The sequence below is a fragment of the Bubalus bubalis genome, chromosome 20, assembly GCF_019923935.1.
Source record: "Bubalus bubalis isolate 160015118507 breed Murrah chromosome 20, NDDB_SH_1, whole genome shotgun sequence".
NCBI lineage: Eukaryota > Metazoa > Chordata > Mammalia > Artiodactyla > Bovidae > Bubalus > Bubalus bubalis.
The window spans coordinates 35,354,069-35,380,029 of record NC_059176.1 but is presented as its reverse complement, the minus strand read 5'-3'; the positions used below and the strand labels follow the sequence as shown (position 1 = coordinate 35,380,029).

Sequence of the window (25,961 nt, the reverse complement as noted above, 5' to 3'; positions counted from 1 at the left end):
TTCCATGTGCTGTACAATAGGTCTTTGTTCGTTATCCATTTTAAATATAGTTGTGTATACATGACTTTCCCAAACGTCCTAACTATCCCTTCCCCCTGGCAACCATTCTAAATCTGTGAGTGTCTGACGAGACATTTAAGTGGAGACTTGATAGACGAGAAAAGCTGAGCCACGAGGACATTTGGGGAAGAAAGTGTTCTTGGCATCAGCGATACTGTGTGAAGGTTTTCAGCTGCAAAAGACCCTGGCATGGTTGGAGAAGAGAAAGATGGGCAGGCCAGTGAAAGCACAGTGAGTAATGAGGCGGGATTGAACTCCCTGTCCTGACTGAATTCAGGGGGAGAGACCTCTTACCAGGCGTAAGGAGACTTAGATAAAAACCCCACAGTGAAAGTTTAGGCCAATGTCTGGTGTGGTTTTGCTTGTGGAATTAAGGCTTAGAAGGCGACATCCGCCCAGGGCCAAGGCTACTGTTGGATCATTTGTCACAGAGAGAGACAGGTTTGAATGGCTTCCAAAGGAAGAATCTGTCCTTTCTCCTAACTGCCTCCTCCTGCCACGCACACTTTGTAAGGTTGGCATTTGGTAAAGTTAACTGCTTTCCCTCTGGTGGCAACGTCAGCCTCTCTGTGCCTCTCATTCATCCTCATTCTACCTCGGGGAGGAGGAACACCGAACAGTGACCTGAAGGAAGCCCAGGCAGGGTTGGGGGTGTAGACTGGGGTTTGTACTCCTTCCTCCTTGTGAGGTCTTCAAACTGTCTCATCTAATATAGCTGGTGAGAGGCAGGTACGTGAGGGCAGCTGCGTGCGTGTGTGTGTGTTGAGGGGGTGAGCACTCACCTGTAGTAAAGAGCCTGGTAGAGCCCAAAGAAAAAGAACATATGAGTAGGTGGCTTAGACCAACTCAGCATTAAGCCTGGGTGGAGATAGGCCCACTTCCAGCCCTTTATCTTGCTTTTTCTGAAGGGAAAGTAAAGCCAGTGAAACACCCCAAAGGGGAGTATAGAGGTGGTTGCCCCAGTCTCCCTTCGTTGGGATAATAATGCTGTTTCTAGCAAGTGGACCAGGGACAGGGAAGTCTGGCACGCTACAATCCAAGTGGTCGCAGAGTCAGACACAGCTGAGCGACTGAACAACAGCAGTGAGTGGAGCTGGAGTGTCCAGGCATCCCTGTGTCTGAAGGAACATCCTCAGATTGCATCCTGTAATCAGTATCCTGCCTCTCTAGAATAACTGTCATTGCGTTCACATTGACTCATGAAATCCTAAGACCTGGACCATTTCTGTGGTCCTCTGTCAGTCTTACGCTAGGACACCCAGACACAATAAGGACATGGACATGCCTCTAGCTCATCCTCGGCCCTGAACAGAGTGTGTTTCATTATTTTCATGAGTCTTCCCAGGTGGGTGGAGAGCAGTTTCTATATTGAGAGTTAGTATATATTTAGTTTCTGCACATTGAGAGGTACCTGTGATCCTCGGATGAACTGCATCCAGAGGCTTGACCAGGAGTGCTCTCTTCAGGTCTTGGAAATGCTCTCTGAGTCCTTTCCCTCATGGTTGCCTCTAAGCCTGGCTGTCCCCTTCCCTGAGCACTTTGGGACCATCTCTCCCTCCTGCCTTTGCTTCACCTCCCAGATGGCAAGCAGCCTCCAACTGTCTGTGGGGAATTTTTTTCCTTGGAAGAGAGGGTAGAGGGGGTGATGGCACCGTCTAGTACAATAAGGATGGGCCCGCAGAAGAAACAGGGGTGAGATATAAAGGAATCCCTTCGATGCTGGGTGGGAACAGCTGAAAATCAAGGTTTCAGTAAGCAACCCACACTTCTTTAGCGCTTGGCACTTCCCAGTGCTCTTTTGAGGTCCACGCATCCCATTTTACTTACCGAGACTCCGAGGCAGCCAGGGTGTAGATTATTTTCCTTTGAAACATGAAAGACCAGACACAGAAAAATTGTGTAATTTGCCTAAGGACGAAAAGCTAATGACAAAACCGGGAAGCTCTCTGCTAGGAGGGATTTTAAGAAGAAATATGCATGGCCTATAGTTTGTTAAAAAAAAATAATGCATAGTGCAATTTTTAGAAAAGTAAAGTTTGGGATTTGGGGTGGGGCAGATCCACTGTTATTACTAGCTTGATCCTTCTTGACTGGACAGGCCCTTACAAATGCTGGCTTTGCTTGGACATCATAAACAACAGCGCCATGACAACAGTGGGGAAGCGGAATGCTGACGTAGTTTTTCTGGGGCCTTCCTTCCTTCTTTTAGCTGAATGTCAAAAGATGTTTCCAGAAAAGAAATGCTGTACACATATAGGCCAACCTTGAATTTCTTTTTAAAGAGTGGTATGAATTTCTGCTTAAAGGACACATCAAATAATCGCCCAGACCATAAAATCACTCATTTCCATTCCTGTAGTTGATGACGCAGACACTAAAGCCAATGTCTCTCAGTCCGCTTTCTTGTGAATTTAGTCTTTTTGGAAATTTCCTCCGGAAAATGGTCACCCCTGGGTGCCTTTAAGCTAGAGGCCTCTCCTTTATCCCCAGGCTGGGGTACGTGAAATGTCAAGGGATCTATGTCCATAGATCATAAAAATGACCAAAGATGCACAGAATGTCTGCCCCTGTGCCAACATGGATTTAAGAAAAACACATCCATTCTTCTAGCCAGCAGCATGGTCTGACAGATGTCACCAGCCTGTAAGGTTTACTGTTTTATTTTGGATCCATCACAGAGACTAGCTTATAGATGAGCTGACATACATGGAGCCTTACGTGCCAAGCACGGAGCTAAAGGCTTTACACTCATTATTTCAATGAATCTTTATGATAACCTGTAGATAGCCACTCCCATTTTAAAGCTAAGAAAACAGACACAAAGAGAGTCAATAACTTGCCCAAGACCGTCCACTGGTAAGCTGCTGCTGCTGCTACTGCTACTAAGTCGCTTCAGTCGTGTCCGACTCTGTGTGACCCCATAGACGGCAGCCCACCAGGCTCCCCCGTCCCTGGGATTCTCCAGGGAAGAACACTGGAGTGGGTTGCCATTTCCTTCTCCATTGCATGAAAGTGAAAAGTGAAAATGAAGTCGCTCAGTCGTGTCCAACTCTTAGCGACCACGTGGACTGCAGCCCACCAGGCTCCTCTGTCCATGGAATTTTCCCGGAACTCAGGGCAGGACCACAGGGCAATGCTGCTCCCGGTACACCACCACAAGGGGGCGCCCTGCCCATGTCTTCTCCTGTTGAAGGCGTGTTTTATTTTTCCTCCCCCGGGGCGTCGGGTGGAACACAGCTCAACTGTTCTTTCCCACAGTTTCTTTCTGTCCAAATGAGGCTATTTCCATACTGTATCCGTCACTAACTCCAGGTCTGGAAAAAGCAAAACTCCTTGAAGGAAGCTGCTGTACCGTGAATAAACAAAGCATGTTTGATAGTAGGCACCAGATTCTCTTTGCTGGGGCAGTAAAAGAAAGGATTGGCTTAAAGAAAGGCTAACAGAAAGCTTCAGGTTTCAGTTACCGAGGATGTGGTCTTATAATTAAACAGAATTTGGTGCCCATGATCAGAGCATATAATAGAAATTTTCCTCAGAAATGGAATCATCCAAGCCGTGTTTTAGCTCTCAGGGTAAAGCTGAGGACTCATGGGCTCATTTTCTTTCTTTCTGTGTCATCTGACAAGAGTAGCAAAGGGATTGGGGGTACGCCGTCACAGGACAAAGGATTCTGTTCAGTGTTGGCAAGTGACCCGGGACTTGCAGGAAAAGTGATTCCTGTCCAGCCTCTGACACGTCTGGGTATGAGTGTGTGATAGCCGCATTGAAACAGGCATCTTTGAGAATGTGTTTCATAGAAACACCTCCACTCCGTCTGAGAGAATCCACAGCATTTAAAATGCCTGACAATGTGAGAGGGCAGCGACAATACACCTCAGCGGTCACTTTAGAATCTCTCCGCTCTGCCCTCGGTTCCTGTGGGAGGCAGCTTTGCCCCACCAGCCTACCTCCAGCAGTGCCCAGTGGGACGTGGCCATCAAAACAGCCCCCTGAAGACTTGCGATGACTCATCAGCAGAAAGAAGAAAATGTGGCAGAAAACTTCAGGGCTCGGGGCGGGCAGGGGTCGGGGGTGGTGGTTTGGGAAGTTAAAATACGACTCAGGAAATCCTGGGGCTCCAGATGAGGCTCAAGGGAGAAAATATTATGGGGGTCAAGGCAGAAGGTTACACTGTGGCAGTAATCGAGCTTAAATGCACATTATGTTTAATTTCCTTGACAGCTTTAATTTGCTGGTTTAAATCTAGCAAGTGTCTGGGGAAGCAAGGCACCCTACTCTCCCAGCCTGCCGGAGCCACTTTATTTTCTTTGCAAAAGACAAGATGCCTAGGAGCACCAAGACGGCAAATTTGGGAATAAAATGTATACATTTTTGATAATCTCCCCAGGTAACTGTGACATGAAGCCTGGAGGGAGGAACTCCCCTACACGCCTATAAACCAGCCCTGTAGTACAGGTTGCACCTTAAGAGGGGCTAGCTTAAAGCAGAATTTGAGAAGGTCTGGTAAGCAAGATGAAGGGCCAGGAATGGTGAGAGGGCGTGATGTCTAAGCAGACATCAGTTTTGCATCAGACTGGCTCTGGCTGTACAAAGTTATTTTATGTGTACGTACACTTTCTGGCTTTTCATAAAGAAACCAAAAGGAAATCCATCTTCTGTATGCTCTTGTTAAAAGACAGCTGTTAGCACACTCATGTTTAGAGAAATAAAGTAAGACTTACCTTGTGGGTGGGGTGTGTTCGTTTTCGACATCTGTCTTTGTATTTCTCATGCTCTGATCATGGCCCAACTGGGGTACTTTCAAGTTTCACTGACCCCTGGAAATATTGACTCCTGCCAAGCTGTGTCCAGATGGGCAAGAAGGGCTCCCTAAGGGACTTCAGGGAACTGTAGCAGGGCAGCTCAGCTCTCTTTAAGAAACTTCTATTGGAGTATAGCTGATTCACAATGGTGTCTTCATTTTAGGTGTATAGCAAAGTGATTTAGTCACACACATACTCATTCTTTCTCAGATTCTGTTCTCATATAGTGTACCACAGAATATTGAGTCGAGTTCCCTGTGCAATACATGAGGTCCTTGTTGGTTATCTACCATATATATTGATAGTAGTATGTGTATGTTAACCCAAACCTCTGGATTTATCCCTCCCCTCTCCCACGTTTCCTCTTTGGTAACCATGTTTGTTTTTGATATCTGTAAGTCTGGTTCAGTTTTGCAAATAAGCTCATTTGTATCATTTTTAAAGATTAGATTCCAAATGAGTGATACCATATAGTATTTATCTTTCTTTGTCGGACTTACTTCACTTAATATGATAATCTCTAGGTCCATTCACATTTCATTTCTGTAAATGGCCTTACTTTGTTCTCTTTTATGGCTGAGTAATATTCCATTGTTAGACTTCCCTGGTGGCTCAGACGGTAAAGCATCTGCGAAGGGGACAACAGAGGATGAGATGGTTGGATGGCATCACCAACTCAATGGACATGGGTTTGGCAGTTGGTGATGGACAGGGAGGCCTGGCGTGCTGCGATTCATGGGTTGCAAAGAGTCGGACATGACTGAGTGACTGAACTGACTGACAATGTAGGAGACCCAGGTTCAGTCCCTGGGTTCGGAAGATCTCCTGGAGAAGGAAATGGCAACCCACTCTAGTATTCTTGCCTGGAAAATCCCATGGACAGAGGAACCTGGTAGGCTACAGTCCACGGGGTCACAAAGAGTTGGACACGACTAAGCGACTTCACTCACTCACTCAGTATTCCATTGTACACATGTACCACATCTTCTTTATCCATCCCTCTGGTAATGGACATCTAGGCTGCTCCCACGTCTTGGCTATTGTGAATGACGCCACAGTGAAACTGGGCTGCACGATCATTTCTAACGCCAGATGTATGCATACGTGTGTGGACGTGCATGTTTACATTCCACTACCACCCAGGTTTGCCCACTCCAGGGGAAGAGGCACTCCGAATGAATGCCATCAGGAGATCATGTGGAGGCATTTGCACTCGTTAGACATTTGTTTCTGGTATGTTTCTCCTCCCTCTTCTCTCTGCCTCACCCTGCCCTCAATCTGTTTGCTTAGGCAGATGATGATTGATAAATCAACACAGTTGAACAATGCAAGGGTCAGCCCCACTTCCCAAATAATAAAACATCTGCCTATAACTTTACAGTGTGCCCATCACTTGACACACATGTGGTTGGTTAAATCTGGATTCAGTCAGTTGTGGATCTCGTAGTACTGTTGTTTAGTTGCTAAGTAGTGCCCAACTCTGTTGCAAGCCTGTAGCCCACCAGGCTCCTCTGTCCATGGCATTTCCCAGGCAAGAATACTGGAGTGTGTTGCCATTTCCTAGTCCAGGGGCTCTTCCTGCCCCAGGGATCGAACCTGCATCTCCTGCATTGGCAGGTGGAATCTCTTACCACTGAGCCACTTGGGAAGCCCCTTGTAGTACTGTACTATGCAACTGTTAAAAAAAAAAAAAAAAACCACATATATATGAACCTGGGCAACTCAAACCCATTATTCAAAGAACAACTGTCATTTTTCCTAAGCGTGTTCTCATTGACAGCAAGGAGGAAAGGCATTATTGATTTTAAAAAGATACTTGTATTAATTCTCCCATAAAATTTGAGTCGGTTGTGGTATAACTGCTAACAAAAATTATATTAAGAGTAAAGATCATCTTTACAAGTAAGTGGGTTTATAATTAGTTTACAAGAACAGTGCCTTTAAATACCTAATTATAACTTAGAGCCAGGTCATTGTCTAGCCAAACTATCTCTCTATCCCTTTTTTCTCTTGAGAGTGGAGGTGGTAGCCTTTCTCTTCCACCTGCGGTTCTCCTAGGAAATATTTCAGTCTGCCTGCTGCACTGAGTGTCTATGCCAAACCAGCCGTCACCAAAGTCACGTCCCTTGAAAACAAATGGGGCGCTGTCATAAGCTGCATTTGCTTTTGCATAAAAATAAACTGACATAATTTGATCAGGTCTTTCCAATTTAAAAGGACATGAAAATAGTCTGTTGAATGAGGCCACATGCGGTAATATGGACTTGAACACATCACTAATATCAGCAGAAAGCATTTAATCTACTTAACTGCTTGCCCATGAGAAGAAATAAAAGACCTTAACTCTTACTGGATAGAAGCTTATTACGTAATTAGGGCTAGTTAGCTCTTTAGTCTTTTTACATTTCAAGTTCTCCCATTGGAATGACCAGAGGAAATGTTATCTGCATGCTAATCCCAGTTCTTAGTCTCCCAGAGGCATGCAAGATCTTCCCATGGGCATCAAAAATTCGATGATGCCTACCTATCTGGTAGTGTTTTAGAGATTTCCCAAATAACTGAGAGAAACGAACTTTCATCACAGTTAAAATATTTAATGACAAAATTAGAGTTTGCTGTAATAATGAATCACAGAGCAGGTGTTACTCATCTCTGAAAGGAACAAAAATTATGCGTGACATCTTAGAGAACTTCTGAAGAATTAGTAACTGTACAACAGACATCAGCAGTGTTACAATTCTAAAAACTGAAAGCGAAACCTATCTTTAATATTGTTTATTGAGGGCATTCTGTATAAGTATTTTTACATAAATGCACAACCTTTGTTAGCCACAAAAGTAGTATTAAGACAGATTTCACTGAAATTTTAAGTCTAGCACATAATCTTTATTTTTTTTTTCAGAGCTTAGAAAAAGTTAACTACTGCTCTTGTTACATTTTACAAATACATTCGTTAATATGAAACATTAACCTGAATCACTACTTCCTGTACATAGGTATCTTAACGGTACTAGGGAAGAATACTCCAGCTACATCCAGGAAGAAGTGAGAACACTGGGAAGACTCTTTTCTTTATTGGTTGTCAGTACAGTCTAAGAAATCCTTCACAGAAATGTATTTCCAAAACTCAGTGGTGAGGTGCAGAAATGCAACAAAGAAATTAAATGTCTTTTAGCAAGCCACTGAATTGCTCCCAAATGAATTGGTACCACATAATGAGTCATTTTAGCCATTTCCTCTAGGTTAGATTGTATTAATACTTTGTATTGAAGCACCTTCTACAAAAGGATCCCAAAGAACCTCACGTGTGTCATCACAAGGCTTGCTTTTCTGCAAAGTCAGGAGGTCTAGAAGGGACTGGGGCCCTCTCTGCGGGTGGAGGCCTAGGCAGGACTTGGACACAGGGAGGTCAAGGGCATGACCACAGCCTGGAGGCAAATCAATGGAGGAAGCTGGTAATGGTGCAGATAGACTTTCTTCCAATCAGGATGTCTTCCAAAAGACTGAAGTTTAAAAGGATAAACAGAGAGTGAGCAAAGAGGTTAAGATGTGGACTACTTATATTTATGAAGGATAACTATCACAAGTTTACCAGAGAGGAAAAAAAAAAAATCTCACATTTCACAGTATGCTTATGACCTCACCCTCTGCTACTTTAGAAGCAGCTTAACAAAAAATACTTGGCAACAAATTTTATTTTTGCGTTTGGCTGATTGTCAGGGGTTTGAGATTTACTCTTCTAATTATTTATATCAACTATCTATCTCTGAAGCTAGGATTCAATTTGGGAAGATGTATATGTGTGCCCACGCATGCTTTTACTAAATGGAGGTCTGCAAAGAAAACCTATTTGGTGTGATATTTTCAGCTTTTCTTAGAAATTATAAATGCTTCTAATAGTACTCACCAGATAATAAGTTTCTTGCTGCTTTTAAGTTTTAAGACACCAAAAGAAAAGTACAAAATATTATAGTAAACTTATATAGTTTACCCTATAAATTCTACAGAGAGTTTCCTTGAACTGGATCATCTCTCTAAGAGGATTCAGAAATTCTTCTCTGGCAAATCTCATCTCCCTTTTGACACATACTGACTAAGATCATTTCCCTCACCAATAGCCTGATTTTCTATCTCCCTGGGGAAGCTTTAGCAGGAGAATTTAAGCTATTTAAATCAGCATAAATAATCCCAAAGTCATCCTATGCTGCTATGTAGAAGCTATAATACACATGGCCTCAGTCGGCTCAATAGGTAGGAAGGAATAGAAAGGGTCCTGATGATCCAGGCAGCTTAAAAATCAATGCATCACAGCGGGAGGCTGAGAATGTATCTGGGATGTGCAGCTTGCTTCCTTGTTTCAGAAAGACAAAGCACAGCTTTTATATTTAGCATTTTAACCCTCTAAGAAACCGAACTCTCAGATTGAAAATCTGGGTCCATGTTGAGTGATACAAAATCAGGGGCTGTAATGAACCAACTTCATTCATTCTGACTACAATGTAAAGGCTTCAAGACTATACTGTTCTATGTCAGATGAGGCAAGTTACAATTGCCATGAAATGCAATTTGTCAAGAAGCTTGCACTTTCAAATTACATTAAATAAATAGCAGTAACAACATCAAAGCCTCCAAAAATCAGATATTGAGAACTGAAGGCCATTTCCTAAGGACATCACGAGGGTGTCTCTAAACAGGTATGTCTTTGTGAAAAGAAAAAAGACTTTAAATGTATTATCTTTTCACATTATCATTTACACAGAACTTTATCTGGACAAATCAATTCTTGATAAAAATCCAAGCTCTTTTCAAAACCCGCTACCATAATTTGGGACAATGACAAAGAAATGTTCATGAATTCACATTAGTTTTTAAATAGGCTTTTACTTAGGTCTTTAATCTCAATTTTTTATCATTCATACGGTAATTCTAAATAATCAGCCTGGAAACAAGTAGCGGAAGAATTTAAACTGTAGCTCAGAAAGTAGATTTCTATCTGTGATTATTTGTTTTTTTGAATGCTGGTGATGGCTCATGCAGAAAATTACCACACAAAAAGCAAAATCAAAGACTGCTGTTTCTCCTGATAAATCCAATTGTTTTCCATAATACAGATTTATGTCTCAGGATATAGAATCTTAACCTTCAAATTAAGAGTAGCTAAAAGCCTGAGTGAAACCAACCTGCTTGACTTTTATTTCCAACCAGGAACAATAGCATCTGATGTCACATTAAAATGTCTTCCTGCTTAATATCAGGAAAAAAAAAATACAGCTTAGACCTAGCTCAATATATCATTTGGTCCAAATTTCATATTCAAACTACCAAAAAAAAAAAAAACCCTTAAAAAAAACACACATACGAACACACGCATACACACAGTCAGAAAAAAATGAAGCTGATACTATGCAGCATTTCTTAGCAAGATTATTAGGGAAATGTATTAATATAAACACACCATCTTTTCTCTCATATTAACATCTGAAAAGGAAAAACAATCTAAATGTCCATATTTTGGTGGGGGTTGAGGGCTGGAGAAGCAAGCGGAGGTCCGGAGTTTCTTGTAAAAACTGCTGAACAAACTTCAGTTTCTCTTAAGAGGTCTCTGGGAGAGGCAGTTTCTCAACATTTGTGCTTCATGGCAAGCTAAGGAGAGAAAGGGACAAATGTGAGATGTTATCAGCAGTGGGGAGAGTTCACTGGTTGCTTCTTTCCCAAATCCACGCTGAGCAGCAGCACCAATATTTTATTTGCTGTGGCAGATCACCACTACTGTTCACAGGGGTGCCAAGGAAACGGGTAACACTCCCTACACAGTCCACCGAGCACTGCAGTGCTTGTTGGCGCAGGTGTCCAGGGAGGGTGGTGCTCTATGGTATTCCTTCCTGCCACTGAAGGAACAACCGGAAGAGGCAAAGTACAGGCAGAATGAGCGGCCCACCCTAGCATAGCAACAATAGGCGTCTGGGCTTCCAGGCTACTAGTTATCCAGGAAGACCTCTCTTCAGTTTTAAGTATTTACTGACATCTCAAAGTATTAAAAACCACCAACTGTAGAGAAACAATCTGCAATAATCCACGTAATATCCTGGACGTTCAACCAGGTTCAAGGCACTTGACAATTAAGACTGCGTAACCAACCAGGACTGAACAATAGATCAAATTCAAACCTTGACTTGCTGCTCCCTCTGGTATGTGAAAAATGTGCTTCATTGAAATGTTAGATCTTTATAAATGGAAACACCAAATACCACTGTATCATTAAATAGTTTCCCAAGCCCAGCTGGAGCCCATGATGGTGTATTTAAGGAAATGTATGCAGGTACAAAACATAAAATTAAATCTGACACTGCCTTCCTTAGCCAGATCCTTTCCAACGAGCCGGTACACTGATGTGAAGCAGGAGGCAGGGTGGAAGCTGAATTGTGATTCCTTGGGTGGCTACAGAGTTTGATATTAGGGATTGATCCCTGGGGTTGGAGCTGGACTGGAGGTAGTTACATTGTTAAATTAATTTCTACCTGGGGGCTTCCCTGGTGGCTCAGATGGTAAAGAATCTGCCTGCAATGTGGGAGACCCACTTTCGATCCCTGACTGGGGATGATCCCCTGGAGAAGGGAATGGCAACCCACTGCAGTATTCTTGCCTGGAGCATCCCATGGACAGAAGAGCCTGGTGAGCTACCGTCCATGGGATCGCAAAGAGTTGGACACTACTGAGCAACTAACCCACAGTCTCTACTCAGAGAGCTTCAGGTACCTGTGTCTGGTGAAGCCAGCCTAAGTGAAGCCCCTGGACCTTCTGCAGTGCTGATACCAACAGCACATCAACCATCAGTGTTTGTGAAGCCCTGAGTGTGTCCAGACTGCCGTGCTAAGGGCTGTGGGTTTTTGCCAAGAAGATGGCAGTGGCTCCTAACTCCTGACCTCCACGAGTTGATAGTCCAGGAAATATGGTGGGTAGAAGTGGCAGATCCAGGACTCTTCCTCTGATCCGTCCCACTTCCCAGCCACCTTCCGAGCCCCTCCACTGTAAGGTCTCCACTTCTTGCTCTGTCTCTAGTTTTAATACATGATTTAGCAACGCGAATCATTCAAATCAACACGGAGCTGTTAAGTATTGTGCATAATGAAAACCAACCATAAATATTTGATCAGGGCTGCTGTCTTGCTGTTCACTGAGCTATCAACCTTCAGCTAATGGGCTTGTGCCCATTTACTCATCCGTCCTCAGCAGCAAGCGTGCTGCTACTCATACCAGCCGAGTTACCTCCTGTGCAGCCGGGCTTGGCGCTAAGGGGAGCCCCAGCCGGTGGGCTGTGCCAGCTCAGTTTCACAGAAATACAGCTGGTTTGGACGTTTTGCTATGTGAGCTATTTCTGCAGAAAGTGGCATCACTTCCGTTCTACCTCATTTGGGTTTTTTCCTTTAATTTCCTGGGAGTTAGAAACTTTAGAATATGGAAGGCACGTGCTTTCCATAAGCACAGATGTGTTTATGACCTTTAGCGCTAAAGTCACAAGCACTCTGTCCCTCCGTTTCCCTCGGGTCTATGAAACAGAAAAGTGAAGTTGCTCAGTCGTGTCCAACTCTTTGCAACCCCATGAACTATACAGTCCATGGAGTTCTCCAGGCCAGAATACTGGAGTGGGTAGCCTTTCCCTTCTCCAGGGGATCTTTCCAACCTGGGGATTGAACCCAGGTCTCCCACGTTGCAGGAGAATTCTTTACCAGCTGAGCCACAAGGGAAGCCCGTGTCTATAAATATCTCCAACTCAAATGCTTATGAATTAATGTAGAGGGTAAGTTAAAAATTTCCTTTTGCTATATTCTGTTTTCTTGTCTCATGGAAAGCTTTCTCTTTCAAAGCTGTGTAAATGACTCCATCTAAATAATAATGATAATAGTAATAATAGTAGAAAATATTGTTACTCATAAAGTCAAAGTGTTAGTCCCTCAGTCGTGTCCAACTCTTTGCAATCCCATGAACTGTAGCCCACCAGGCTCCTCTGTCCATGGGATTCTCCAGGCAAGAATACTGGAATGGGTAGCCATTCCCTTCTCCTGGGGATTGAACCCAGATGTCCTGTATTGCAGGCAGATTCTTTACCACCTGAGCCCCCAGGGAAGCCCATACAGGGGGATTCTTTAAGAGGCCTGGACTCTTGAGGTCCCTTCTGGCTCAGATGCGCAGGGAGCAGATGACTGGAGTAGGGACAGAGGCATCATTCCCTGCCAGGGAGGGAAATGCCACTCGCTCCCCCACAAATGTGGGCTTGTGCAGAACAGGGCAGATCACTTTTCTTTTCTGCGGGAAATGTCATCTGAGGATGCCTAGGTGTGGGTACCGCTCTCGCCTGCTGACTCACCAGCCGAGGCAGGCATCAAAGCACTGCACACACTGCACCGATGTGCTTTTTGAAGTGGCAGAGAGTGACCAGGCCTGCTTTGTGGCTGAGCTGGACTTTCCTAAGGTCTGAGGCTGTGCCAAGCTTATAGCTCAGGAAGGAACCACGCTTCCCCAAGCCAGGCTGAACAGAGCTGGGGGAAGAGAGGGGTGCAGAAGCATTTCCATCAGCTCTACAGGAGACAAACACCCACGTATCTTGATGGCAGGGTCCTGCAAAAGTGATCCACTCTCTAATGTACCTGGGTAAGCCGAAAAAGCCCGAAATGCTCTTGTATTGCAATCCATCCAGAAAGCGTGCCCTCCTCTCCAGCCAAGGTGGCATGTCCTTGTTCAATCAGGGAGCCCAGAGGAATGCTCACCCAGAACTGTCTTTCTTGTCAGGGCTCTGACATGAGCACTGTGTCCTGACTTCTAAACACAGCCTATCCTTTCTGAGTCAACACAGCCACGTTTGGGGTGGTGGAAGGCCTGGGTTCCACCTCTGAACTCTCTTCATCAGCAGCCCTGGAGGAGCCTTGGCCAGCAAAATGACATCTTCATGGTCAGCCTACACCATGGGACAAATCAGGAGTGCTAGTCCCTGGAAAATAGCCACACCTTATCTAAAGAGGTCAACCTCCTCGTTAGGAATACTGCCAATGCTGGTGATTCATCAGTGCACATCCCCAGTTTTAGAAAACTGCAAGTCTGGTTATCATAGTGTCTCTCACACTCCCTCAAGCACACTGACAGACACCAGCATTGCCCCCACCTTTACACCACTCACAGAAGGGGAAACCAAAGTAAGTGGAGGCTGCCCCCCTCCTGCGTCTTCTCCACGGAAGCAGGTAACTAGCTGGCGCCAATCCTCCCAGTGGTCAAAGCCAGAGACTCTGTGCCTTTGGTGGCCTAATCAGTCTGTTCTGACAGGTCCCCTTCTTAAGGGCTTCTCTGTATTTTGAAAGTGTTGGCATTCAGCAACTGTGAATCCCACCCCAAACTGGAGGCACAGATCTTCACCATTGGTCCCTCCCCATCCCTGTGCTGGGGTCCTCAGTCACATTTCTCCAACCCCTCCAACAGTGCTCACCATGCGACAGTGGATTAGAGCAGGCCCATTTCTTATGGAAACAATTATAATTAAGATTAAGATTTATATGCACCAGGTACTATGCTAACCGATTTATAGGTTTGAATGCATTCAATTCTCTCAACACTTTAGGAGAAAGGCACTATTATTAGGTAGCAGTCCTTACTGATGAGGAAACAGGGGCTTAAAGAAATTAAGTCCCTGCCCAAGGCCACTGAGGTGGTAAACAGCAGATGTTAACTACATACCATACTGCCTTCCCAACCAACCACTAGCTCACTTGGCCACAGTATCAGGGAAACCCAGTGATCAGGGCCAAGAATTCTGGCCGTCTGCTTAGGTTATCCAACCCCAGGTCGGCATGACGTTCTCTGAGGTGGGTGCTGACATGGATGACCTCCAGGTGTTCTCTACTCTGCGTTAGGAAGAGCGATTTCACAGACTTCCTTGGTAACCTGGTTCATTGTCTAATCAGTAACCTTAACTCTTGTTTTAGCAGAATGTTATCAGTGCACTATTGAGTGTTCTTTTCTATAGGACAAGACGAGAGAGAAGTGCTACAATATCACCCCCTTCCCACAGTTGAAGACAATTAAAAAATAATTCCCTTTAGCCTTGAAATCAACACTGTTGACGTGTTTCCCCAGACCTTCACTGCCCTTCCCTCCCTCATCACTACAGTTGCTGTTGCTATAAATGCAGTTGGGGGCGAAATTCTAGCTTCTCCACGCCATCATTATTTCTCTATTATGAAGGCTGCAGAAGGGGTGAAGGGAGCCATAATTCTGAGCTCGTTCCCTCTGTGACAGCCGTGGCAAACCAGGCTCTGGCCCCCAGCAGGGCTGCAGCACAGTGTGACGCCGCCGTGGCACCACAAGACAGGTCTGTGCAGAGCGGGTGGCAGGGGAAGGCGAGATGCAGCCACATGGATCTGGATCCACGCTGGGGCCTGGGCTTAAGCTTTGGGAAGGGGCCAGCCCAGCTCAGCTGGGGAGATGGTTCCTGTTACTTTCAGGTTGTCCATTTCTGTTTTCTCAGCAAAAGTGGGCTTTTCCTTTGAAGCAAATTCATTTTTTTCTTCCCCTAAAGGTCACCTGAAAATCCTATCTTGAAAGGCCAGATCATGTCTCTGACACGCTAACCATTATCAGCAGACGTTTCTGGAAACCTAAATTCAAATCACCAGCCAGAAAAGAACTGCCCTTTGATCCAAAGCACAAGAACAGTAATAAATCCTCTTTATCACCTGACCAACAGGGCCTCTCTTTCCCGTGGTTTGTGACTGCCTTAGATAGCTGGCTGCCAATAACAACTTCCCTTTCTGAAAGGCACATCATCTCCAGTGCGTGTGTGAATCTGCATACCTGGGGTGTGTGGGAAAGGCCATTCTCTGCACCCACAGGCAGGTGGAAATTTTGCAGGCAGCTCTGTATCAGCCTTAGAGGTCCAAGGCCTCTCTGCAGGGGGACACCAGCCCTGAGGTGCCCTGGGACCAGAGTTTGCTTTTTATATGGTAAAGAGATAAGAACACAGGATGCTAGGCTCATGACCAGAAAGGAACAGCATGGAAAAGTAAGCACAAGAGCCCACAGTCCTCTTTCAAGCCCTGGCCAACAGAGGAGGGATATTCTGAGACCTGCCGCCCCCCAACCCCCACCTACATCCTGTTCCCTAAAACTAGAGCCTTAAACTTCTGGGTAGGACCTAAAGATGGTCCACAATTCCCAAAGATATGGGGTCAGAGTCAGGGATGAAGCCAGAGGAAAGGAAATAACCAAATACGTAAAAGAAGAACTCTTCCACTGCACACACAACTTATGAAGTAGCAGAAGGAAATTGTACACAGGGGCAAAAAAAGGGAAAAAAGGCTCGATTTTGTACCTCATCATGGCAAACATTGGAGAAGGAAATGGCAACCCACTCCAGTATTCTCACCTCGAGAATCCCAGGGACATAGGAGCCTGGTGGGCTGCTGTCTATGGGGTCGCACAGAGTCGGACATGCCTGAAGTGACTTAGCAGCAGCAGCATGGCAAACATATTGATAGAAAGTTTTGGGCCCCGAAGCTCCCTGACCACCCAGAACTGAGTGCTCCGCTGTGCGGAGAGACCCACCTTGTGTGCAGTTTCCGCAAACTGCTGGGCGCTGTTCTTCAAGTCCTCCGTCTTCTCTTCCGCACGGCCTAACCGCTCCCCGCGCTCGTTCAAGGCCTGGCTCGCTTTCTGTACGGCGCTGGTCACGCTGTCAGCCGCTGAATGGAGGATGCTGTTTCCTGAAAGAGGACAGCAAAAGCATCAGAAACGAACTTGGCTGACCTGCAATGACAGTATCCCCTCCACGGGTGCTGCTAAGTCGCTTCAGTTGTGTCCAACTCTTTGCAACCCCATGTGTAGCCCGCCAGGCTCCTCGGTCCATGGGATTCTCCAGGCAAGAACGCTGGAGTGGGTTGCCATGCTCTCCTCCAGGGGATCTTCCCGACCCAGGGATTGAACCTGAGTCTTTTCTGTCTCCTGCATTGGCAGGCGGGTTCTTTACCACTAGCGCCGCCTGGGAAGCAAGCAAGGTGGGTCAGACTCTGGAAAGGCTTGGAGGGTCTACGAAATGAATTGGCTTGCCTTCTGACTCGGTCTGACCGACGCACTTGGAGGAAGAATACCCACTGCCTGCAGGACCTGGGCAAGTGCTGAGGGCTTCTCTGTACGCTGGTGCTGACAGCACTCATTTCCATTCTGTTCTGTCTGGTGGGGCTCAGAAGGATGGGGTCCATCTGGATTTAGGAACTGATGGAAATCCTAACAAGTTTAGAGAGTGGGGCAAGTTCAGTGAGACCTATCTAGATTGTATGAGCATTTCCTCTTGAGCTGCGTTTAAGTGAATCACTACAGGAAAACTGGGGATCCTCAATGTCCCTAGATATGATGCTCTGTATTCCTTTCAACTCTTCCCTTCCATTCTACCCCTTCCTCCCTAAATGTATGGCCCCATGCAAGAAGCTGTGGGTCAGAGTTCACAGGAGGTATGTCAATTCTCAACCTTGAATCCCGAGCCATGGCCTGGTTGGTTGGTTGCTCCTCTTGGCCTCTAATCTTAAGTATATGAAATACGGGGCCTCAGCCCTGCGCAGAGCCCGCGGGTAGAAAACTGAGGGCAACCTGTCCTAGAAGGGACTTAGGACTCCCAGACTCATGAGTGATGACACCGAGAAAGTTGAAAACATCATCACATTTCAGATGGTTATGCATCCCTGACATCCCACGTGCCAGGACTAGAAAAGAGAATTCAGCAGTGAAGAACTGGCAGATGCGTAACCCACCGAGACCTAGCAACTTGCAAAATTACAACCAAAGGAGATTTATAGCTGTATTTTGTTAACACCAAGTGGAAGATATTTAAATGGCACTTTATAGAATAGCTTTATGTCTTTGAATAAGTTTATTACATCATTTAACTTTGTATCTGGGATGCATACATTGAGCCACAGACAGCTTTTAATAGAAATGTAATTTCCACGGGTCTCAACTGCAAAGGCTTCCTAATTTCTCCTCTGTGGGAACGGCCTGTGGTTTGTGGAAAAGGATCTCAGGCAAAGAAAGCGCCTGACCTTGAGGAAGCACTTTGTAAATTGTTTTCCATTTTCTTCTTTAGGGGTGGATTTCAAGGGCTTCCACCATGCACTAAGGGGAGGAGAATGGAGTTAACTTACTGCTACTCAGATGCATCACCCACCACAGGAGCCAAGATACGTCAGCATAGATTAGTAGGGACCAGAAGAGATGCGGCTCTGGAGAAACTGATTAAATACTGGGTTGGAATGGAAGGCTGAGGTCTTCAGAACAGATTTAAGAGGAGAAATCTGGTTTCCCTTTGCTTTCATATCCTGGTTATGATTATAGCCCTGGGCTTCCCTGGTGGCTCAGATGGTAATGCCTGCAACTGCATGAGACCTGGGTTCGATTCTTGGGCCAGCAGATCCCCTGGATAAGGGAACGGCAACCCACTCCAGTATTCTTGTCTGGAGAACTCCACGGACAGAGAAGCCTGGCAGGCTATAGTCCATGGGGTCACAAAGAGTCACACAGAATTGAGTGACTAACAAACACTTTCACCACTGCTTAATAGCTGAATAGTATTTTGCAATCAGAACGCATCTTTACGAGTATTATCTCATTTGATTGTCACAAAAATTTTACTGAGAAGGCTGAGGCTAGGTGAGGTCCGGTGACTTCCATGAGATCAAATCACTAGGGAAGTGACATAACGAGCCCTAGAACCTAGTTTCCCAATGACTTTTCCTTATTCTCTACCTTCCTCTTTGCAGGTATGGCATCAGTCACAGAAAACCATCACTATGACAGAGTTGTGAGCAGACCAGCATAGATAGGTTGTGACAAGTTATTTCCCAAGGTAACACCTGACTGTTTCTGTCATAAAGATATTCTTTTTGATAAATGAAGAGTTATCACCTAAGCTGCATTGCAAGCCAGGTGCTCCCTAGCAAGAACAGGCCAAAGAGATGGAATGAGAAGATGGAAAAAGAACTGAAAGTGCAGAGGTGGGGGGAAGGGGGCACAAGAAACTCTCCTTGCCTTCCTTCTTCCTTTTGCATGCCCACAGCCTAGCAACCAGAAGCTAGAGCAAAGATGGGGTGGGGCATAGCCAGGAACAGCTGCGTTAAACCAAAGGGACTTTTTAGAATTGGCTACCAAAAATTTGGTAAGGGGCTTCCCTGGTGGCTCGGATGGTAAAGAATCTGCTTGTAATTCAGGAGACCCAGGTTCAATCCCTGGATCGGGAAAATCCCCTGGAGAAGGGAATGGCAACCCACTCCAGTATTCTTGCCTGGAGAATTCCATGGACATAGGATTCTGATGGGCTACAGTCCATGGGCTCGCAAAGAGTTGGACACAACTGAGTGAATAACACTAGGCACCAAAAATTTAAGAGGGCATATAACCATATTGGATGGTTTTTTCCCATCAAACTGACCCTCATGATGCCCTCAAAGTTAGACTCTCCTTGAATGAGTCTGCTCTGCAGAAGCCATAGTGCTTTCCTGTCACGACTTCCTTAATTTTGTACAAGATATCAGGTCGACACTGCACCCAGTTTTATATGATACTGTTTAACCAATGGGTATTATAACTAAAAGAGAGCCAAATGCCGTCTTCATTATTCAGTGATGACATTGCCGACCACTATCGATAATAAATCCACCTTCAGTTATTTTCATCCACAAGGATGGATTTGAAAAGTCTCCTCACCCCAGCTGAAATGTCCTCTCCTGGCTTCAATTCTACCCGTATTCCAGGCTTGGTGAAGTCCCATCGCCTTTCTCTAGCTTCAAGTCAATTCCACTCTCAACTTCCTGAGAACTGTCTCCAACCTCCTTAGGTGACTGGTCAAGTACAGACATGGGCAGTTCTTCCACCTCATTTCTTTATCTGTAGATGCAGTGACTTCCAGGCTGGATTATCAGTTCCCCCAGGGTGCCCTTTGACCCTGCTGATCATACCCTACATCTTGAATCTTCTTCCTCCAGGTGTCCTGAATCTTCAGTCTTCCTCCTCCTCCTCTCTTACTCTCTCCTCTGAGGACTTGTGAATGCTATAACCCCAGGGTTCTGTCCTTGGCCCTCTTCTCTTTCTCTTTCTGCAGACTCTCCCTGGGACAATTTTACTCAGCTCACAGCTTCAATGACCAAATTTCTGTGTTGGTTTTTTTCCCCTAGGTTGTGCTACTGAGACTCCAGATCCACGTTTTCTTACCAGGCAACTCCAGGTGAGTCACCCAAAGTTGTCTTGAATTTTGTTGTCTACACCTGACCCCATTATCACACCTGTTTTCCCTTTGGGGTCCCCTGCTCAGTCAGTAACCCCACTATTCTGCCCAGTGTACTCCTCAAATCAGAAATCTGGGAGTTGAATCCAGATTTCTCCTTTGCTTTTACCACACACAGCTAAAGGTCATTTGCTGTCCAGCTTGCTACTCTCTGCCCTCTTTGCTATCTTCCTTATCTCTGTATATTAATCCAGACCCTCTTGCCTTTGGAATTACAGCAACAGCCTTCTCTCCTTAGGTAACCCCACACCTTTTCTGATCCATCTTCCACACATTTCTACTGAAAAGTTTTAAAAAGGCAAATTTGTTACCATCTTCTCACTGATTCCAAGATAAAAATGAGACCTCTGCCCTGCCGATCTCTTGCAGCTCATCTCTTAGAATTTCATTCATTTTTTCTCCTATCTAGCAATCCCCAATCCCATGCCTTGCCAAGTTACCTAAATTTTCACAGACATATCATGCATCTTTTACCTGTATGCTTTCGTGCTTACTGCTCCCGCTGCTTCTCATCTTAGCCTTCCCACTTACTTCTGTGTGCTTCAGTACACACTTCAGAGCTCTTTCCTAGGAAAGCTTGTAATGTCTAGCCCACTATAAATCATTGTTGCCCCCCAAATACACATTATAACACTTTGTCTATTTTAAATGGTACATTTATTATAATGCATGTAATTGCTGGGTATCTACTGTGAGCTCCGTGAAGCAGGGGCCTTTCTCACCTCTGTATTCACAGAATATAGGAGACATTCAAAAATGTTGGCTGACTTAGAGCAGGAAAAATATATCACCCTTCTAATGATTTCTCCATGGCTTAGCAGAAGCTTGGACACATGATTGATGCAGTTACATGGTGTAACTAGGTCCTAAAATCCTAAACTTGCCAAATGACTAAGGATTTAGTCTGTGTCTAATACAGCCAACTATCTCATCTAGAGGTGGTGTCAAGAGTTCAGTGAATTAAGTCAACAACGAAATGCAAAAAGGGGAATGCTTCTGCTATAGTAAAATGAGAGTTTATATAAAAAAATATGTTGTTACCAGCTTTAAAATAAACAATTATAAGGTATAAAAATAGCAATAGCTTTTAAATCCAATGCAAAAGTAACAGCTGACTGAATACTTACTATGCTCTATGCACTTACTAAAATCTGTTCCTCACAACAACCTTACATGATGGCACATTATTGATCCTATTTTTATAGATGGGAGCACCAGTGGACACAGAGAGGGTGAGCAATGCACCAAGGATCACACAGTAAGTGAGGAGCAGAGCTCAGTTTTGCACCCAGGAAGCCCAGCTCCAGAGCCAGTTCTCTGACCCACTGTCACACTGGCTCTCCATGGGAATGTTCTTGTATCTGAGGTTAGTAATACAGTCTGCATTAACTGTACAGAATGGAGACTTCAGTGGAGCAGTTCCTAAAGCATTTCTTAAATCCACAGTACAAAAGAAAACATCTTATTATTACAAGCTAAAAAAAAAAAAATTACTACAGAAAATTTAGAATACATATTAATATAAAAAGGCAAGAAAACTGTGTAATATTCAGTTCCTTAGAGATAACCACATTTACATTTATGGTACATTTTGTTCTGGTAATTTTTCTGTATATATTTTTCTAAACCAGGGTTGAGACCATACTGTATGTTTAGTACTATATCCTACTGTGGATACTTTCCCATGTCATAAAAAATTCTTTGAAAATGAATTTGTAATGGCTACCTCACACTGCTGTAATTTATTCAACTGTTTCCCTTTTTGATAGTGAGTACATGTCCAAAAACGTTTGCTCTTTCTTTCCTTCCCTCCTTATGCATTTATTCATGTTTCACACGCACACTATTATATTTCAGCTTCGGTGTACAGGGCAGTGTGCTCATCATCAGAAGTTCACTTTGCATCTGTCACCAGACAGATGACCCCCTTTATCCATTTCACCATCCTCACTGGTAACCACCACTCTGTTCTTTGTGTTTGTTTTCGTTTTGTTTGGTTTGTTCATTTATTTTTTTTAAAGAATTTAACTCAAATATTCCACATAGGAGTGAAATTATATTGCATCTGTATTTCTCTGACTTATTTCACTCAGTGTAATACCTTCAAGGTCCATCTGTGTTGTCACAAATGGCAAGATTTCATTTTTTTATAACTGAGTTCTATTGTCTACACATACACACACACACCCCATATCTTTTTTATCTATTTATTCACCATATCCTGGCTTTTATAAATAATTCTGCAATGAACATAGGAGTGCATATATCTTTTTGAATTAGTGTTTTCATATTCTTCAGATAAGTAGCCAGAAATGGAATAGCTGGATATGGTGGTTTATTCTTAACTTTTTGAGAATTCTCCATATTGTTTTCCATAGTGACTACACCAATTTACATACAACAACAATGCATATGCCATGCTATGCTATGCTAAGTCACTTCAGTGGTGTCTGACTCTGTGCGACCCCATAGACGGCAGCCCACCAGGCTCCCCCGTCCCTGGGATTCTCCAGGCAAGAACACTGGAGTGGGTTGCCATTTCCTTCTCCAATGCATGAAAGTGAAAAGTAAAAGTGAAGTCGCTCAGTCGTGTCCGACTCTTAGCGACCCCATGGATTGCAGCCTACCAGGCTTCTCTGTCCATGGGATTTTCCAAGCAAGAGTACTGGAGTGGGGTGCCATTGCCTAAGCACTCCTTTTCTCCACACCTCTAACACTTACTTCTCACCTCTTTGAAAATAACCATTCTAATGGGGATGAGATATCTTACTGTGATTTTAATTTAAATTTTCCTAAATAACTAGTAGAATTAAAAAAAACAAGCCCATTTACCACTTACCATTGCAACAGAAAGAATAAAATACCTCAGAATAAGATTAACAAAGGCAGTAAAAGATCTAGACATTGAAAACTGTAAGACCCTTTCGAAAGAAACTGAAGACACAAAGACAAGGAAAGATACTCCATGCTCAGGGACCAGAAGAATTACACTGTTAAAAAAGCCTTTACCTAGAAGAATTTACAGGTTAAATGCAATCCCAATGGCATTTTTTGCACAAACAGAACAAAAAAATTTCTAAAGTTTGTATGGAACCACAAAAGACCCCAGATGGCCAAAGAAATTCTAAAAACAAAGAACAAAGCTGGGGGTATCCCAGTCCCTGATTTAAAATTATACTGCAAAGCTATAGTAATTGAAACAGTATGGTATTGGTAGGAAAACAGACATACAGATCATTGGAAGGAAACTGAGAGCCCAGAAACAAATCCATACATATGTGAACAACTTATTATACAACAAAGAACATGCAACAGAGAAATGACAGTCTCTCAATATAAATGGTGCTGAGAAGACTAGACAGCCACATGCAAAAAACTGAAACTAGGCCACTATATTATACCATAAACAAAAATCAACTCAAAATGGATTAAAGACTTGAATGTAAGACCTGAAACATAAAACACCTATAAGAAAACACAGCATGTTCTTTAACATTGGTCTTAGCAATATCTTTTTGGATATGTCTCCTCAGGCAAAGGAAACAAAAGCAAAATTAAATGGGACTATATCAAACCAGAAAGCTTCTGCACAGCAAAGGAAATCATCAAAAAAACAAACAAACAAACAAACAAAAAAAAACAACAAACCCACAAAGATAATTTACTGAATGGAAAAGATGTTTGCAAATCATATATCTGATAAGGGGTTAATACAGAAAATATGTAAAGAACTCATTTAACTTGATAATGATAAAAAACAAACATTCTGATTTAAAAATGAGCAGAAGTTCTGAATAAACATTTTCCCAAAGAAGACATACAGATGGCCAGCAGGCACATGAAAAGATGTTCAGTATCACTAATTATTTGGAAAGTTTTATTTTTTAAGATAAGGCTACAGTTACTTTCTCGCATTTACATACGCACACACAACCTTTGTTCATATCTGATAATTCCTAGAGATTAAACTGCTGGTTTAAAGGACATACATGTTTTTTGAGGATCTTGTTGCATGCTGAAAATTGCTTCCCTGAAGGACTCACTCAGGGTTGAAAACTATTCATTTGAGTGCATGCGCTGTTATGTTGACAAATTGGCAGAATGCCTTGCAGGGAGTGATTTACATTTTCTGATCTTACGTTTCCTCATCTATAACATCTACCTCATGTGGCAGTTGTGGAAATCAAGATGCATACAAAGTACCTGCAGGTGCTCAATGGATGTTTGTCCCTCCACCTCCATAAGACCACATTTGCTCCCTAGAACTTTGGGAAAATTGCACAATCCCACCCATTTGTTTGCATGTCTCCTTCTCTGTTATCTTGGGGCTAAGTGTCTTGAGTCTCCTAGGAGACACTTGGATCTTTGTATACTTGCAGTGTGCAGCTAAGTGTGCTGATCAGAGCAAGTTGAACACATGCTCATTAAGTCAAGGTGTGCATTGAAAAGAAGGATGCTTAACTCAAAAGTTGGGGCTCATGATATTGTGCTGAGTTAAATCTGGAAATATAACAGTCTCCTGAGGCAGATAGAAGAGTAATTCTCTCTAAATAGGCAGGAAGCATATTAATACCCAAATTTATGCAAGCAGTCTGAGAGAAGGCTGTCAACCTCTGCAAATAATGTCAACTACTGTTTGAATTATACTCTCTGAGAATAGAGCATAGACCAGTCTTCACTGATGTTGCATTCACATCAGTTCCACTCAATACGTGCTTTAAAAAAAATATTATGCTGGCATCTTTTATGTTAAGTGACTGAGAAGACTTTACTCAGAAAGCAACTTGAGATAAAGCACTAACATTGTATTCAGTTACTGTTTGAACACAATTAAAAGAAACATATGTATAGGAAAATGAGGGGAAAAAGAATATGGTATATTGAAAAGCAACAACAGAAGAGAAAGGAGATTTAAAAAAATATTTTTTAAATTTTAAAATTTAAAAAAAAAAATTTTTTTTTTTTAAAGCACAGAGACCACACTAACAACTATAATTTCTTTATATCATCCTAGACTTCAGGTTGTATCTTGGTAATCAAAACTCTTAATTCTACAGCTAGTAAAGAGGCAATTTAAGTAGAATTTTCATCAGCTACTTCCTACATCAAATACATATGTAGATATTTGAAATATAAAATGCTCATCCTATTTGGAGAAAGCAGGAAAATCATCTCAAAAATAAATGATTGATAAACCTATAGCAATCTATACTCAGAGTTGAGGAAACATGGTCATCCCAGGACACTCTTTTAAGACTGAAATCTGATAATAGTTTTGCACGGACTACTTGTATTCTATAATCAATCTAACCACTGAAGAATAACTGTACAATAAAGCCCCATTTATCCAAGCTAACTGAAAGGAGAACTAATTGTGAAAAAAAATGGATTTGGGTTTTAATAAGATAAAATACTGGCAGGGAGATCAAGTATATGAAACTGTTAATAGGCCAGGAACATTAATAACCTTCATATTGTATCATCAAAGTATCCAATAATAATTTATTCCTTGAGTAAACAGTCCTTCTAGTCTATTCTTGTCTACAGTATTAATTTTTTTTAACCAAAATATTTTTAAGGTTCACTTAAGTCTGGTCCAGTATTAGTGACATTCAAATTAATTTTTTTTAGATACCAATCTATAGGATTCATCGGATGCTTTTTCTTTCCAGTTTTTACTTCCAATCTTCATTGCTCAGTATCTCTACCACGAGAACTCTATCTTTTACCATATAAACAAAAGACAAGAAAAGTCAAATGGAAGCTTGGTTCCCGGATGGCAGGGT

General features: G+C 43.3%; 1 protein-coding gene and 1 long non-coding RNA gene across 11 annotated transcripts in view; one reads left to right on the top strand and one right to left on the bottom strand.

Moving 5' to 3' along the window:
• Positions 1-25,961, top strand: part of LOC112580883 — a 95,999-nt gene that overhangs the window by 68,313 nt on the left and 1,725 nt on the right. Inside the window, exons 2-3 of the long non-coding RNA XR_006547057.1 lie at positions 20,066-20,115; positions 21,381-21,433. This is a non-coding gene — a long non-coding RNA (uncharacterized LOC112580883). The remainder of the gene's footprint in view (positions 1-20,065; positions 20,116-21,380; positions 21,434-25,961) is intronic.
• STXBP6 (syntaxin binding protein 6) overlaps positions 7,436-25,961 on the bottom strand; it is a 266,854-nt gene continuing 248,328 nt past the window's right edge. For 8 of the 10 annotated variants that reach the window (XM_006055167.4, XM_044933076.2, XM_006055168.4 and 5 more), the window contains 2 exons: positions 16,452-16,609; positions 7,436-10,505 (listed from right to left, as the gene is read on the bottom strand). In XM_006055167.4, coding sequence (XP_006055229.1) covers positions 10,482-10,505; positions 16,452-16,609 — 182 coding nt within the window. In that variant the 3' untranslated portion in view covers positions 7,436-10,481. The remainder of the gene's footprint in view (positions 10,506-16,451; positions 16,610-25,961) is intronic. The other 2 variants (XR_006547055.2, XR_006547056.2) reach the window with 2 other exon arrangements.